Here is an 18,429-nt window from a genome sequence, read left to right as displayed (position 1 = left end):
AATAATAATAATAATAATAATAATAATAATAATAATTTATTATTTATACCCCGCCCATCTTGCTGGGTTTCCCCCGCCACTCTGGGAGGCTTCCAACAAAGTATTAAAAAAGGTAAAGGTAAAGGGACCCCTGACCATTAGGTCCAGTCGTAGCCGACTCTGGGGTTGCGGCACTCATCTCGCTATATTGGCCGAAGGAGCCGGCGTACAGCTTCCGGGTCATGTGGCCTGCATGACTAAGCTGCTTCTGGCGAACCAGAGCAGCACACGGAAACGCCGTTTACCTTCCTGCTGGAGCGGTACCTATTTATCTACTTGCACTTTGACGTGCTTTCGAACTGCTAGGTGGGCAGGAGCAGGGACCGAACAACAGGAGCTCACCCTGTTGCAGGGATTCGAACTGCCGACCTTCTGATTGGCAAGTCCTAGGCTCTGTGGTTTAACCCACAGCGCCACCCGCGTCCCTCTAAGTATAAAAATACAGATACTAAAATAAGGGATAGAAATGGAAGTAATGGTGATGATGGTGATGATGATGATATAGTACACACAAATGCAGATTAAAGGTTAAAACATAATATGCATGCAAGATATGATGAACTTAAAAAGAAGAACTTAAATTAAAGCTTTTCATCCTGACCTTGGATAGCATAAAAGAAAGTCTGGGGTGGGGGAAAATCAGAATGTTTCTGCAATGTGGGATCAAAAGGCAGCGAATATAAATAGAAGGAAGAGGAGTGAGGGGGAAGGGGCTCTATTCTGCAGATCTGTAAGTGGGAGAACCCCCCAGAACCTGGCAGCGCTCTGAGCAGATCCGAATAGGGCCAAGAGAAAGCTCTACAGGCGTTGGAGAGAGGTGCAGGAGTCGGAAGAAAACAATCAAATTGAACCAGAGAGCAGGGATATAATGGCTTCGAAGGAGAAGGAAGCAGGATGCCTCCAGCGAGGGAATGTGAAAATTTCCCAGAGCTACTCTAATTGCAGAGAGAAAAGGGGGTGAAGTTCAAGAGAGAAACACTCAACTTTCTCACTAAATGCTTTGGGGGCTGGATTTAAAGCCCTATACGGCCTAGGACCCTTGTACCTACAGGACCACCTCTCCTGGTATGTCCCACAGAGGACCTTACGGTCTTCAAACAAAAATATTTCGGAGGTCCTGGGCCACAGAGAGGTTAGGCGGGCCTCAGCCAGAGCCAGGGCTTTTTTGGCCGTGGCCCCGATCTGGTGGAACACTCTGTCCCAAGAGACCAGGGCCCTGCGGGACTTGACATCTTTCCTCAGGGCCTGCAAGACAGAGCTGTTCCACCACGCCTTTGGCCAAGGCATAGTCTGATCCCCTACTTCTGTAATCCTCATAGAACTCTAGCCCAATGGTTGCCATTAATTTGATTTTGAATTGATTTTAGAATGAATTGATTTTAGAATGCTGTGTTACTTTTATTGTTGTTAGCTGCTCTGAGCCCGGCTTCGGCTGGGGAGGGTGGGATATAAATAAACTTTATTGTTGTTGTTGTTGTTGTTGTTATTCCTGAAGCACAGCAGGAGCATACCGTCTCTGAAGCTTTTGAGGACCACACGTCCACAGCCTTATGGAGGAAGACGACCGTGTGTCTCTGCTAGCGTGAAATCAGGGTGGCCAGTTATGCACTATTGATTATGTCTGCCCCAGATTTGCATAATATTTGCATAAATATTAAGCCCCACCCATTTGGGTCTTGATCCATCTCCTCCCAGGGCCCTACAACCCCAAGCAGGTGACCAAAAATATGCCAAAAGGTGATCTTTACAAGGTCGTCAGGCCCCTCATCCCAGAAGGCAAATCTTAGAATCATAGCCTCATAGCATTGTAGAGACTCAACTTCCTTCACTCAAAGGTGCCTAAGGGAGCTTAGCTAACATTATCCTGCCTGTTGGATCCTCACACATACCTGCCAACATTTGGCCTAATCAACGTATTGAAAGAAAATACTCATAAAGGAAGGGGTGCGGGTGGCGCTGTGGTCTAAACCACCGAGCCTAGGGCTTGTTGATCAGAAGGTCGGCGGTTCGAATCCCCACAATGGGGTGAGCTCCTGTTGCTCTGTCCCAGCTCCTGCCAACCTAGCAGTTCGAAAACACGAAGTGCAAATGCTGTAGATTAATAGGTACCACTCCGGTGGGAAGGTAAATGGCGTTTCTGTGCTCTGCTCTGGTTCGCCAGAAGCAGCTTAGTCATACTGGCCACATGACCTGGAAAAACTGTCTGAGGACAAACGCCGGCTCCCTCGGCCAGTAAAGCGAGATGAACGCCGCAACCCCAGAGTCATCCGCGACTGGACCTAATGGTCAGGGGTACCTTTACCTTTACTCTTAAAAGAAATCAGCAACCCAACAGATGTGGAGCAGAGGGGAACTGAAGGAAGAGACAGAAATTTGTTCCATGCTATGCTGCAAGGTAACCTTCCTTTGTGCTTTGCACAGATTGTTGCTAAAATTCAGGATCGATAGTGCTCCAAAAGCATCAAGACACTTTATCCCTCCCATTTGCAAACACGTTAGATTGTAAAGTTAGCGAATGGGGTGCGTGTCAAGTTCCAGTCTTCCATGAGCAAACAATGTTGCCAAGTTTTGAAAATCAACACCTAGGCGCCCGAGAAAGTGAGGGAGCTTTACGGAGCGGGACAGAGTTGCACGTCCAAAAAAAGAAAAAGAAAATCAATGGACTGATTCCGTTCACCCACACGATACAAATGCATTTGAAAATCCCCGTTGTCATTTTTATTTTGGGAAGCAAAAAAGGCTGCAGGGCTGAACGGGGAACATTCTTCAGTTGAAGCAAAGGTCAGTCTTGTTCATGAGAAGCCAGGCAGATTGAGGGCAGAGAAGAGCACTGTTAAAAGGCATAGATCCTAAGACCAAGTCATTCTTCAGCACAACTGATGCGCTCTTCCCCTCTCCATCTCACAACGACCCTGTGAGGTAGGTGAGGTCACCTAATGAGCTTCATTGCTGAGTGGGGCTCTGAACCCTGGTCTTCCAAGTTATTTCATAAAGTGGTTCTTGTGTGTCTTGAATGCAACTGGCTCACAAACACCCACACAATCCCGGTTTTCTTTTAAAATCAAATGTCTGCCCTCTTGCCAAGAGAGATTGGAGAATTCCGATAAAAACCAAGACAGAACGGAAACGAGTCTGACAAATACAACTGGTATTCACTGCTGGTGTTGCTTGCAGTCCATAAATGGTGCAACATTAATTACATCCCCACCCCCCAAAAAATTGTATCATGTTCCCTTTGCATTGAAATGAATGTGGTGGGATAAGGTAATGACAATGCAATTTGCGCAATTAATTGCATGCGCTCCGCACCTAATGTAATTTTGTTGCAGCACACAGAGAGGCAAATACTGTAGCTTTTGGCAGAAGTCGAACTGCAGTGGAATGGAAGCAGTACCGCGTGCAGCGGGTACAGGTTGGGGGTGGAAATTGATGCCTGCTTACATCCCTAATCTTATGCACAAACACATATACTTGCTGCAGTCATTCTTCAGGCTGACCATATGGGTTACACTATTTTACATGCAGATGTTTTGCACAGGGTTTTACAGTGGTACCTCGGTTTAAGAACAGCCCTGTTTATGAACTATTCGGTATACGGACTCCGCAAAACTGGAAGTAGTGTTCCGGTTAGTGAACTTTACCTTGGTCTACGAACGGAAGCCGAATGGTGGAAGGGCACCGGCGGTGCGAGGCCTCATCAGATGTCAAAGAGATAAACAACCACCTGACATTTAGAAGACATCTGAAGGCAGCCCTGTTTAGGGAAGCTTTTAATGTGTGACATTTTAATGTATTTTTAATCTTTGTTGGAAGCCACCCAGAGTGGCTGGGGAAACCCAGCCAGATGGGCAGAGTACAAATAATAAATTATTATTATTATTAGGGAAAGTGTGCCTTGGTTTAAGAATGGCTTTGGTTTAAGAATGGACTTCCAGAATGGATTAAGTTCATAAGCCGAGGTACCACTGTACAGGCATCTAGTTTAACCTCCTCCTCAGTGCAAAAATCCAGAGTTAGAACAGTGGTACCTCGGGTTACATACACTTCAGGTTACATACGCTTCAGGTTACAGACTCCGCTAACGCAGAAATAGTACCTCCAGTTAAGAACTTTGCTTCAGGATGAGAACAGAAATCGTGCTCTGGCGGCAGCAGCAGCAGCAGGAGGAGGCCCCATTAGCTAAAGTAGTGCTTCAGGTTAAGAACAGTTTCAGGTTAAGAACGGACCTCTGGAACGAATTAAGTACTTAACCCGAGGTACCACTGTATATCCTCAACGGATCACTGGTCAGCCTCTGCTTAAAGACCTCCTCCATTCCTCCAAGTAGCTAGTTGCATTGTCAAACTGCCCTTCTCATCAAGAATTTCCCCCTAATGTTCAACTGAAATCTGCCCTCCTGTAACTAGGGATGGATGAATCTGTCCTTTTTTGGTTCTCTCCGTTTCTCATTTTTTCCGCTCTTAAAATACATTACTGCGGCAATCTGCAATTTCCCTTAAAAGCAAACAAATAAGCCACAAAATCTCCACAGTACAGTCATACCTCGGGATAAATGTGCTCCAAGTTAAGTATTTTCGGGTTGCCCTCCGTGGCGACCCGGAAGTAACGGAGCGCATTACTTCTGGGTTTCGCCCTGCGCGCATGTGAAGCGGCGAAACACAATCCGTGCACGCGCAGACACGTGGACGCGAGTTGCGTTCGCTTCAGGATGAGAACGGGGCTCCGGAATGGATCCCGTCCACATCCCGAGGTACCACTGTAATGTTTCAGTGGTCTGCTGTGAATGTCTCCTAATAAACACAAATTTCGTATTCAGTTTCGGGAAATAGAAACATTTTTTGCCAACCATTTCCCCTAATGCAGTGCATCTTTGAAAGTTATGCTCACCATTACATGCATTTTACACGCACACATTGCGCACAATACATGCATTTTTGTGCACACTGCTTGGCTGGGGAACTGCATTGCAAAATTCAGAAAAAGCATGAATTTTGAAGGCTGGCTGCATTTGAGTCCACATATTCAAGTGGTGGCCAAACTTAGCCATCCAGCTGTTTTGGGACTACAACTCCCATCATCCCTAGCCAACGGGACCAGTGCTCAGGGATGATGGGAATTGTAGTCCCAAAACAGCTGGAGGGCCGAGTTTGGCCACCACTGGCATATTGCTTTGGAAAGTGCGAATTTGCCAAGTTTGCCTTTAAATGCAAACTAATTCAGCCATTTGCCTTCTACCAGCATACAGTAGCAGGAGGGATTTTTTTTAAAAAAAATCCATCAGTTGAGAACTAAACTATTTGCCAGGATTGAATGCCAACACACTTGGGAAGTTCCAATTTCATGGGCAGGGAAGCATAACAGATTTGTTTGTTGCAAACTACATTGTAGTTTTATTGTCGTGTTCAAAATCTTATTTAAGAAGACCACAAATCTGAAGCTGGGGTGGAGAGAATGAAGAAAGAAGAGCGCTTAATTTGGAAGAGAAAGCCAAACGACAACAACAAACCACTCCGCGGTGAATAGTCTTTTCATCTGGCTTGTCTGGAAGGAAAATGGAGTTGCATTTAATGAAATTAACCGATAAGAAATAAGCTGTAGCTTTGGAGCATTTAACCAATGGAATGAATAACTGTAAAGGAGGAACTCAGGAAATCAGCAATCGACTGCAGTGTTGGCGGATGCAGACAGGGACCAGCCCGCAGAAATGGCAATTCTGTTCAGACCCAGAAGTCAGATGAATCGGCAGATGAATTTTATTTGGAAACTGGTGATCAAAGGACAGTGCGCTCCTGGGGGCAGAAGGCCAACTTAGGGGGCACGGGCAGGCCGTCTTTAATGCCTTGCATTGGGATAAAAAAAGGTAAAGGGACCCCTGACCATTAGGTCAAGTCGCAGACGACTGGTGTTGCGGTGCTCATCTCGCTTTATTGGCCGAGGGAGCCGGCATACAGCTTCCAGGCCATGTGGCCAGCATGACTAAGCCACTTCTGGTGAACCAGAGCAGCACACGGAAACACCATTTACCTTCCCGCTGGAGCGGTACCTATTTATCTACTTGCACTTTGACGTGCTTTCGAACTGCTAGGTTGGCAGGAGCAGGGACCGAGCAATGGGAGCTCACCCCATTGCGGGGATTCGAACCGCCGACCTTCTGATCGGCAAGCCCTAGGCTCTGTGCTTTAACTCTGCATTGGGATAACAGGGGTCAATTACCTACTGAAACCCCTTTTCGTACACAGAGTGAGCAGCCTTTAAGCTGTCAGGTCTTGGTTTGAGAGCGGACTTGTTGCAATCACACACAGAGATGCTCGTAGGTGGGAAAACGGCAAAGTTGTTTCCTGTAGGAAATCTATAACTTGGATAGAAAAGTATCTAGTTATAGTCTAGCTAACGAATCTGGAGAAGAACAAGGCAGCCTTGCTCACTCCCATGTTCTCTCAGAGTGTAGCTTAATAATAGCGATACAGTCAAATCAAATGGCTCAGAAATCAAATGGCTCCATTCTCAAACATTTCAGTTCCCAAATGCGCAAACCCAGAAGTAAGTGGTTTTCAAACGTTTCGGAAGCCGAACGCTCTTCTGGAACAGATTACGTTTGAAAACTGAGGTTCCACTGTAATAATGTTAATGATAATGATGATGAAGATGTGAAGAAGAAGAAGAAGAAGAAGAAGAAGAAGAAGAAGAAGAAGAAGAAGAAGAAGAGTTTGGATTTGATATCCCGCCTTTCACTCCCTTTAAGGAGTCTCAAAGCGGCTAACATTCTCCTTTCCCTTCCTCCCCCACAACAAACACTCTGTGAGGTGAGTGGGGCTGAGAGACTTCAAGGAAGTGTGACTGGCCCAAGGTCACCCAGCAGCTGCACGTGGAGGAGCGGAGACGCAAACCCGGTTCCCCAGATTAGGAGACTACCGCTCTTAACCACTACACCACACTGGCTCTCAGAAGAAGAAGAATTGTATACCGCCCTTCATTTACAGATCTCGGGGCACTTCACACCATAATATTACAATAAAAGAACCACAAAACACAAAGTAAAAATAATAATAAAATAAAATAAAATAAGAACAACAACAAACCAATAAACCCCGCCCCCAAACACATTTGAAAAGGCAATCTTTCAAAGTCCTAGTTGTAGGGGAACATTTTTGCCTGGTGCCAAAAGGTGTATAATGTATAATGAAGGTGCCAGCCAAACCTCCCTGGGGAGAATATCCAAATGCCGGGAGCCACCACAGAAAAGGCCCTTTCTGGTGTTACCACTCTCTGAATTTCTCATGCAGAAGGCACACAAAGGGGCCTCAGATTATGACTGCAGAGTCCTGGTTTGTTCATATGGAGAAAGGCAATCCTTGCGGTATTGCGGTCCTGAGCTGTTTAAGGCTTTGTAGGTCAAAGCCAGCACTTTGAATTGGGCCCGGAAACTAAATGGCAGCCAGTTAAAGATGATCTCTCAGCTTGAGGTCTGAGAAGGAGGGGGAGTTGTAAATAGAAATGTAGAGAACTAGAAATGTAGGGAAATAGACAAATGATATAAACATTATAGTGGAATGTATGAAAAGGGATATAAAACAAAACTGCGCGATAATACCATGGCAACAGAAAAAATATAACAAGAAAGATTGGAAGTTTTTTGCAAAAAAAAATTATTTGATAGATATAATGTATAAATCTTTCGTCTTTCTTTTTTCTTTTTTTGTCTTTGTTTCAAAAATTTTCTTTCCCCCCCTTTCTTTCTTTTTGGTATTTAAATCTGAAATACTTACCTTCGTTGTATGATTGTATCTTTGTATTTTAAACCAATAAAGATTTAATAAAAAAAGAAAAGAAAAAAGAAATCTAGGGAACTTAAGATTGGAAAATGAGAGAGAAACCAAGATTGACAGATTTCCCCATCCCTAAGAATGACATGCACTTTCTGCTTTGATGTGACACACATAATATGGGTCCCCTTCCTGCAAGAGAAATATTCCCCTTTAGGGTCATGCAAGGTGGCTTATGAATGTGCTCCTAGGCTATTTTCAAGCACCACCAAATTCAGAGTTTGTGGAATTAGAGCTGATTTGCAGCTTCTGTGCCACAAACCCTGGGTGGATCAGGACGGGGGGGGGGGGGGCTATAAATAAGTCAGAAATTAGATTGCTATAACAAAAGAAAAAAATCTCTATTGAAAATCATGTTTTAAAATTTCTTGCTCTCTGGCACCCCCTGGTGTTGCATGATTATAGTGCATTCAAATCGCTGTTTCTTTACTAATGTAGCTGAGTCCTCCGTCCTTGCCCACAAACTGGTCTTTCTGAGATAAGGAAACTGGCATAAAAGCCGCTGGGAATGGGATGACGCTTGCTGGATGCAACATCGTATAACCTCCCCAGAAACAAATCAGAACGATTGCTCAGCAACTAGCCGACATCATTTAACCTCCCTGCATACTTTGCACAAACATATAGGGATCAAATACTCAATAAAACAGGTCATCTGGAAGTAGGGGAAGGAGAAGAAATATGATTCAGTGCACATTTAAATCCAAATCTATCAAATTTGCCCTTTTCAAAAGAATGTGAGAACTAGCAGGGGAAAGCGAAAACAGAATATAAAAATGCATTATATTGGGAAAGATTGATTGCAAAAATGCTTACATTAGTCAAGGCTGCATATAAAATGTGTTTACTAGGAGAATTTTAGCCCTACAATGCTTATAAATTTGCATGAGTTGCTTAAAAGAAAAAGGAAATCAGATTGCTGCAAAATGTGGACAGCTGGATTTATGATTGGTTAAATTAGTAACTGAGAGAATCGAAATGGAGTCTACAGACAAGGGCAAGAAGGCAACAGCCCTAACCCATTGCATGTCTCTATTACTTGATATTTAGAGGTAATATGGCTCTAAATATGCAGGTTCAATTTCACTATCATGGCCAAAAAATCCCACAACCAACTGAAATACCTCTCTGCTGCAAATTTCCATTTTTTAAGTTGTCTAAGCCAGTGGGCATCCCTTACTAATTAGACACTATCTCAAGGTCATTATTACCTGTCAAATTGTGATGGGAGGACCATTCTTCACAGTATCTCTCCAGCAGAGCGGAGAAGGGCAGGCTTGCAGAAGACTCACAGTGCAGAACCAGCTGAGAGAAAGGAAGGAGACAAGAAGATTTGTTAGTAGGAAAACTGAAGGGAGGAAGAAGAGAAAACACAGGATTTGTTAGAGGAAGAAGTGTTGTAGAAGCAGAGATTAGAGCTGGGGCAGACAGGAGATAATCTAAATCAAACCAATGGGTGTCTGGTGGTTGGGCGGTGGCCCCCCTCCCAATTAATAATAATCCCCAGATCCCCAGCTTTCGTTTTTAAAAGAGAGTAAGTTTCTAGCCCTTCTTTCTAGAAAAGGAAATATGACACAAAATGTACTGGTACTATTACATTTCCCCGAGAAATTAGCCTTTCAGTGTCTTACTCTACTGTTCCTCTGGGGAGAAAGTTACGTGGACACTTGTGGCCCAACCTTTCTTCCAAGGAGCTCATGGTCATAGCTCTCCTCCTCCCCATTTCACTCTCAGAACAACCCTGTAAGGTAGGTTAGGTTAATAATAATAATAATAATAATAATAATAATAATAATAATAATAATAATTTATTTATACCCCGCCCATCTGGTTTGGTTTCTCCAGCCACTCTGGGCGGCTTCCAACAGAATATTAAAATACAATAACCTATTAAACATTAAAAGCTTCCCTACATAGGGCTGCCTTCAGATGTCTTCTAAAAGTCCAATAGTTGTTTATTTCTTTGACATCTGATGGGAGGGCATTCCACAGGGCAGGTACTACTTCTGAGAAGGCCCTCTGCCTGGTTCCTTGTAACCTCACTTCTCGCAGTGAGGGAACCACCACAAGGCCCTCGGAGCTGGACCTCAGTGTCCGGGCAGAACGATGGGGGTGGAGATGCTCCTTCAGGTATGAGAGTGAGTGAGCAGCCCAAGGTCACCCGGGAACTTTGTGGCTGAGTAGGTGGCACTCACCCTTCTTCTGATAGGAAATGTTCTGAAGGAGGGAGGAGACCAAAAATGGGGGGTCAAGGAGGGTCAATTCGGGGGTTTGAGAAATGTCCCTAATTTCACCTGAGGCATGTTAGAGGGTATGCTATATGTCTTTCCACACATTCCAACTCATTCCCCCATCACTTTCCTAACTAGGGTTGCCATATTTTGAGGAACAAGAAAGAGGACACATTTGCCGACTTCATACTTCTTCTTTGGCGATCACTCATAGCCAAGTTAAGATTGTCTTCCACAAACACAGTTTTAAGAATATGTCTGTAAGTGACTGTGGAGGCCAATTCTGGATCCACACGTCCTTCCACAGTGGGGACATAGGTTTCCGGGCGGGAGTTGATCACGGTGTGGATTTGCCAAGCGTGCCTTCCTCTTAGCACGTTTCTCCTTTGTGTCCTGAGTTCGAGTGCCTTCAAAGTCCATGACACCTTTGGTAAAGGCTGTTCCCCAACTGGAGCACTCGCAGGCAGGCCAGTGTCTCCCAGTTGTTGGTGTTTATACTACATTTATACTACATTTTTTTAGATTTGCCTTGAGAGAGTCTTTGAACCTCTTTTGTTGACCGCAGGCATTTCACTTTCCATTTTTAAGTTCAGAATACAGTTGTTGCTTTGTCATCCCCCCCATTTTTATTCATTTTATAACACAAATAAACAATACAAACAGAAAATCAAACAAATTCTTGTCTTATCTTTATTTTTTCTAAATATTGTTAGGTGAGCTTCCCCAAGTCCCCCTATCCGATTTTCATTTTACCTCATCTTTAGCAGTTTCATATATCATAATTTTTAACCATTTTTTAAATCACACTTACTTTTACCATAAAAATCTTCACATTTTATCACTTACAAATAATACTATTTTAAAATACACTATCTTCTACTTCTAACCCTACAGCCTATATCCACTTCCAAAGCTATTCTAAGATTTAAATATTAACATATTTTTTCAAATATTCTTTAAACTTCTTCCAGTCTTCTTTCACCGTCTCTTCTCTCTGGTCTCGGAGTATCCCAGTCAGTTCAGCAAGTTCCATATAGTCCATCATCTCCATCTGCCATTCTTCTATAGTTGGTAAATCTTGTTTCTTCCAATTCTTTGCTAATAATATTCTCGCAGCTGTTGTGGCATACAGAAAAAAAAGTAACATCCTTTTTGGGGATTTCTCCCCCCACTATACCAAGTAAAAAGGCTTCTGGTTTCTTAATAAATGTGTTTTTCAACACTTTTTTCAGTTCATTATAGATCCTTTCCCAGAAGTCTTTTACCTTGGGGCACGTCCACCACATGTGGTAAAAGGTTCCTTCTTTTTCTCTACATTTCCAGCATTTATTATCATGAATATGATACATTTTTGCTAGCTTCACTGGCGGAATACAGTAATTGCTTTGGAAGACGATAATCAGGCATCCACACAACATGGCCAGTACACACACACACACACACACACACACCCTGCTGCCAGCTAAGCCCAGGAAAAAGGCACAGGGGTTTGACTCCAGGCTGTGGAGCTACCACAGCCCAGGGCCAGTCAAAGGATCCCCCAGCCCAGCACTGGTTCGAGAGTGAGCTGGGGAAGCACCGGCGCTGGCTCAGCTGGGGAACGTCCCAGGCACATGCCTGCCCAAACAAAAAACAAAACAACCCCCCCTCTTTTCTTGAAAATTGTAAACATCTGCCTGGGTGAAGATGTTGGACCTTAAGGCAAGAGATGTTGCATATAATATAATGTTTGAAGATTGGGGAATGTTGTGGAAGAAAAGGGTTAAGTTTACTGCATGTACGATGTTAAAGGAAATTGTTATGAAAATGATGTATAGATGGTACTTAACCCCTGTAAAACTAGCAATAGATCTACCACAAGAGTGATAATTTATGTTGGAAATGTAAAGAAAAAGAAGGTACTTTTTACCATATCCGCGACCAGAAGGAGGAGGAGTATCAAGAGGAGTAGAATAAATTTAAAGACTATTTAGTTAAAAATGTTAAGATAACTTAAATAGAAAGACTTGTGAGTAACAGATTGGCTTAAGATTTAATTATGTGAAATTGTATAATATCATGGATAGAAGTCAAAATGAAAAGAAAGAAAGAGGTTAATTGAACAAGTAAATTTTATATGAAAATAGTGTTTGAAAACTGCTACAATGAGCTATATGGAAACTCAGCCAGAGGGATCTGAGGAAGTCATTTAACAATGATAACAAAAGTGGATTATAAGAGTTAAGATCAATGTTTTTCTGTTTGTTTTTCTTTCTTTCTTGGTATTGTAATGTTTCTTTTTGTTTGTTGTTATGCTTGTTATAATATTGGAAAATTAATAAAAAAAAATTGGGGGCGGGGGGAGAAAAAAGAGATGTTGGACCTTGAAAGGAGGACAGGCCCGGGAAACCCCGGAAATATGGCAATCCTACCTAACCACAGGGATGCGGGTGGCACTGTGGGTCAAACCACAGCGCCTAGAGCTTGCTGATCAGAAGATTAGCGGTTCGAATCCCCGCGACGGGGTGAGCTCCCATTGCTCGGTCCCTGCTCCTGCCAACATAGCAGTTTGAGAGCACGTCAAAGTGCAAGTAGATAAACAGGTACCGCTCCAGCGGGAAGGTAAACGGCGTTTCTGTGCGCTGCTCTGGTTTGCCAGAAGCGGCTTAGTCATGCTGGCCACATGACCCGGAAGCTGTACGCCGGCTCCCTTGGCCAATAAAGCGAGATGAGCGCCGCAACCCCAGAGTCGGTCACGACCGGACCTAATGGTCAGGGGTCCTTTACCTTTACCTAACCACAAAGTGGCCTTTAAGAAAACAAGGTGGATTTGTGGCTCTTGGGTGGCAGAATGCTTTTGTAGACCTACATTCCCAGTATGCATCTGAATCCCTCCTGCAAATCACCGACAGTCTGGAGACGAGAAGTCATAGAGGTCAGTGTTCCTCGTTGCAGAATGCATAGCTGGCTGTCATTCACCAGAGGCTAGACACTGTGAATGCCAACGCTGCTGCTCTTCTGCAATTTCATATTTAGTTTTTCATCAGCGACATCTGGCACATGCTTGAAACCTTCTGGGCTTAGTCTCCAAACAATGAAGGATTCCTTCATGCATGAGTCAGTGGGCAATTTAAGGCATTCACCCAATGCATAAGGTGGAGGAACGACGACTAATTTTGTTTCTCGTGAAGTGCTCTGAATTATGGTCCACCGAAAGCTCTCGGTGGAGCTAGCCTTGGGAAGAATTCAAGACGCCGTCCAGCTCTGCCTATAAAATTATATATCTGAGATGAAAAGAGATCAATTGCTATGTTGCAGGGCAATTACGGGACGATCAGACGCTCCCTCATATGAAATAACACGATGCTGCCAACAGAAATTTGGGGCAGACAAAAAAGAAGAAGCACTTATTCACATAATGCCAGATGAAAGAATGGAATTTGATGCCGCCAGAAATGGCCGCTGGCTTAGGACCAAAGCAGACAAGGTCAGACCTCACCTGGAGTACTGTGTCCAGTTCTGGGCACCACAGTTCAAGAAGGACACTGACAAACTGGAACGTGTCCAGAGGAGGGCAACCAAAATGGTCAAAGGCCTGGAAACGATGCCTTAGGAGGAACGGCTAAGGGAGCTGGGCATGTTTAGCCTGGAGAAGAGGAGGTTAAGGGTGATATGATAGCCATGTTCAAATATATAAAAGGATGTCACATAGAGGAGGGAGAAAGGTTGTTTTCTGCTGCTCCAGAGAAGCGGACACGGAGCAATGGATCCAAACTACAAGAAAGAAGATTCCACCTAAACATTAGGAAGAACTTCCTGACAGTAAGAGCTGTTTGACAGTGGAATTTGCTGCCAAGGAGTGTGGTGGAGTCTCCTTCTTTGGAGGTCTTTAAGCAGAGGCTTGACAACCATATGTCAGGAGTGCTCTGATGGTGTTTCCTGCTTGGCAGGGGGTTGGACTCGATGGCCCTTGTGGTCTCTTCCAGCTCTATGATTCTATGATTCTATGAGATGATGGACAACTGAGGTCCCTCTTTCTCTAATTAAGTGTTTGTGCATGCTATATCCAATTTGCATGTTTAATTGGGGTTTTAAGCCCTAATGAAATATATAGTTGTGGCAGAGGAGTGGAAGGGAGGAACATAAAGAACCTGCCTGTCTCCATCTATGCATTTAAATCACTATGATACCATTTTAACAGCCCTGATCTCCCCTAAAGGATTCTGGGAATTGTGGTTTGTTAAGGGTGCTGACAGACCTCAATTCCATTCCCCAAACTATACTTCCCAGAGTCCCCTGGGAAATGTGTGGGGAGTGTTGTTTTGTTTTTGTGAGGGGTGTTGTTGTTTTGTTTTGTTTTGGTGTTATTGTGTTATGCATTTAGTTTTTTTTATACTGTAAATGGCTCTGTGATGAAGGGGAGTATCTAAATTTAATAAATGATGATGATGATGATAATAATAATAATAATAATAATAATAGCCATGGCTTCCTCCAAAGAATTATGGAAGCTGCAGTTTGTCAAGGATGCTGAGCGTTTTTTTAAGAGGACCCCATTCCCCTCAGAGACAGGGCACAATTTAGTGGGGGGTCAGGGCCAGACTTGGGTGGGGGGCATCGTGCATGTGACATCATGTGCACACGACGGGGGCCCTTAATGTTGGGCGCAACTTGGCACTGCTGCTCAGAGAACTGCCATTCCCAGAATTCCCTGCGAAGAAGGCTTGGTTGTTAAGCCACTCAGAATTGTAGCTCTGTGAGGGAAAATGGGGCGGGGTGTGTGTCTGCAAACAGCTCTCAGCACCCTAAACAGACTGCAGCTCCCAGAATCCTTTGAGGGAAGCCATGGCTGCTAGCAAGGCTGCTCTTACTTCTTAATAACTGTTGATATATATTATCGCTGTGCTGTGTATTTTGGGTCTATGGAGCACAATAAAGCTGTGTGTGTGTGTGTGTGTGTGTGTGTGAGAGAGAGAGAGAGAGAGAGATTAAAGTGGCATAACAGTGCTCTAAATGTATGGTGTGGACATGGCCCTTGTCAACCACCTCGGGTGCCATGACAGCAAATGGGTGTGGGAATGTTCAGGGTGGGAGGAGAGTATATACTGTTTATTAACATCCTTCCTAACCTGCGCTAGCAAGTTCCTTTACTTAGTAGTTATATTCCCCTTCTAACATGCACAGCAGATAACTGGTTGCAGGCTCGTGTGAGCCTCTCACTATTATACAATTCAGTCTGTCTCAGATTGAATTGTACGTTCCTGGTAAATTCCCTTGAATCCCTCTTAAAAAGAATAAAGATGCCACAATCTTATTCAAAGTCAATAAAATACGTTTACTCACATCAGTTCATAGTTACACATTTGTAACTAAGGCAGACAAATATGTACAGTGCATGTGGATCTACCCCATATGGGGGAATAATCCAGTGCTTATGCTGGCTGAGAGCTAGCAGAGCAGTTCTAGCTAAAAGCTGGTCAAACAAAGAAGGAAGTCAAAAAGAAAGAAGTTTGCTGCATGACTTGTCCTTTTGTTACCTGGACAGGTAAGGTCACGCCTTCTACCACATGCAAAAGGAAGGATGCTCCAGCCAGGAGGAACAGGATGTTTCGACTGGCTGGACCAAACATTCCCTCGCATGTCTTCTCTAGCAATACAAGGAATGTTGTACTTGACTGCCTCTCATGGGTCACATCCCACAATGGGTGCATAAATGTAATAAATGGGGAATTGCAGCCCTCAAAGTGAAACCCCCAACTTGACTCAAATCGTAAACAACTTTTTAGAGTTCTAGGCAAAGCGTCCATTCCCACCACCTGCCTCGTAAATGGAGATTTCAGAGTCTGACTCCTGGTTCCTTAATCTTTCACTTCTCAATGAGCTGTTAAAAAAAAATAAGGTATCTTGCCAGCAAGTTGAGGGGAGTACGAACTCTATCCAACACTTCTATTTGTGATATCAAAAGCCGCTTTGGATAATCCTTTGAGGTATTTACGGTGGTAGAGAGGCAAATGAGATGTCAGATTAAAGCACAGGTTTGCAGAAAGCAGTGTTTTTTGCCACTTCGCCCTCAAAAGGCAGGGAGACAGGGACACAAATATAGGCTGAGTTTTTAAAATAATCCATAGCTAGTTGCTATGATCGGCTGCAAGAGGTTTGCCTTTGCAATATTAGGAATTAGACTTCAGTGGTGTTACGGAATATTCACAAGCATCTCAACTGCTCTGTAGCTTGATAGAAGAACCATGCTGCTACCCAAGAACCAGTGCAAGTGAGTACAATTGGTGGAAAGGGGTGAAGCAGGGAAGGGAACAGGCAGGACTGTCTAAGCGTCACTCAACTCTCAGCAGTGAATACTATGGCAGCAGAAAAAGAAGGAAAGTTGAGTCACTGAGGCCTCCTTTATTGGCTCTACCAGGACCAAATGCCCTTTGGATCCTCCTCTCTCGATGCATGTTGACAAACGTAGAAATACAACATCCCATAACTTCCTCCACTGTTATACATGGCTGCACCAGAGTGCTTGGCGAGACCAGCAAGTCCCTTTCCACCCAACTGGCCACTTGGATCGCACCACAACCACCGAACAACCTTCTGCAACAGCCACCCCGCCTGGGCGTTATGAAACCTTGTGGAAAAGTTGGGACCTGATGTTGCTTGTTTTCCTCCTCCCTCCCCATTCCTTTTTCCTTTTGTATCAGAAGGCTGGATATCTTTGAGGGGTTCTACTTCTCTGTAACATCTGAGTCCAGGATAGGCCATAAATGATCTTTACCCTTTTCTGGAGGTGGATGAGGACCAGGGAGCTGAGCTTGAACCCTGGGAAGACAGAGACACTGGGGGTTGGTAGCCCCCGTGCCAGGGTGTTGCAGGTTCTGGATGGGGATGTACTACCTTCAAAAGAACAGATTTGAAGGTTCTTTGTCGCTGGAGGCTCAATTACACACAGTGGTTAGGAATGACATTCACCAGCTTCGGCTGGTATGCCAGCTTCAGCTGTTCTTGGACAGGGGTAGCCTGGGCACAGCGATTAATGAAGTGGCAAACTCAAGACTCAATGATTGCAATGCACAATATGTGTGGCAGCCTTTGGTTCTTTCCCAGAAGCTCCAGATGGTACAAAATGTTGCAGCTAGACTGCTGATGGGGACAGACAGTTCCCAGCACATAACTCCAGTGATCAAAAGGCTGCACTAGTTGCCCATATGCTGCCAGATCAGGTTCAAACTTCTTGTATGAATTTACAAGGCGCTAACAATTCCAGAGAATCAGAGTTGCAAGGGACCCCGAGGGTCATCTAGTCCCAACCCCCTGCAATGCAGGAATCTCAGCTAAAGCATCCATGACAGATGGCTACTCAACCTCTGCTTAAAAACCTCTAAGGAAGGAGAGTCCACCACATTCCGAGGGAGACAGTTCCACAGCCAAGTAGCTCTTACTGTCAGAAAGTTTTTTTTCTAAATGTTAAGTTGGTATCTCCTTTCTTGCAACTTGAAGCCATTAGTTCGAATCCTACCCTCCAGAGCAGGAGAAAACTAGCTTGCTCCATCTTCCATGCAACAGTGTCACGGTCTGGTCTACGGGCAATAGAAGTCCTGGCTGAGGACATTGGGACCGGGAGCAAGATGGCGGGGTGGGAGCAGGAACGAGAGTCCAGGAGCCAGGAAGTCAAGAGTCCGAGGGTCAGAGAGCTGGGAGTCACAAAGTCAAGGGTCCGAGGATCAGGAAGCAGGGAGTCAAGAAGTCAAGGGTCCAAGGATGAAGAAGAAGAAGAAGAAGAAGAAGAAGAAGAAGAAGAAGAAGAAGAAGAGGAGTTTGGATTTGATATCCCCCTTTATCATTACCCTAAGAAGTCTCAAAGCGGCTAACATTCTCCTTTCCCCTCCTCCCCCACAACAAACACTCTGTGAGGTGAGTGGGGCTGAGAGACTTCAGAGTAGTGTGACTAGCCCAAGGTCACCCAGCAGCTGCATGTGGAAGAGCGGGGAAGCGAACCCGGTTCACCAGATTACGAGTCCACCTCTCTTAATCACTACACCACGCTGGCTCCATGCCCTTGTCTCTGGCCCTTTCCGCAGTCCACACTCCCCTCCCCAGCCACCATCCTCACCTAAATGAGTCCCCTAAATGTTCCTGGTAAATTGGAGTATTCAAGTATTAAAAACCAGGTGCCTCTTTTCCAAAGCTGGGAATCGTCTGCCTGGCTTACGGAGGGAGGTGCGAAGCTCATGTGCACAAAATTGCCCCCACCCAATTGCCCCCGCAAGCTGGTACCTCTGGCCTGGACTCTTCCCCTATGAAAAATTTCACTGCTGTAGATGTATATTTTAATACCATTTAAATGTGAGTTTTCCCTG

General features: G+C 44.5%; 1 protein-coding gene across 2 annotated transcripts in view; it reads right to left on the bottom strand.

The window, feature by feature from the left end:
- The window catches only part of CRHR2 (corticotropin releasing hormone receptor 2), a 199,241-nt gene that overhangs the window by 166,077 nt on the left and 14,735 nt on the right, over positions 1–18,429 (bottom strand). For both annotated transcript variants that reach the window (XM_080974193.1, XM_080974194.1), the window contains one exon: positions 9,074–9,167. In XM_080974193.1, the coding sequence (XP_080830319.1) occupies positions 9,074–9,167 (94 nt within the window). Of the gene's footprint in view, positions 1–9,073; positions 9,168–18,429 lie in introns of those variants that run through there.

This window comes from Podarcis pityusensis (genome assembly GCF_964106645.2).
Source record: "Podarcis pityusensis genome assembly, chromosome: 12".
In the NCBI taxonomy this organism is placed as follows: Eukaryota; Metazoa; Chordata; class Lepidosauria; order Squamata; family Lacertidae; genus Podarcis; species Podarcis pityusensis.
This window is presented reverse-complemented; position numbering and strand designations above follow the sequence as displayed.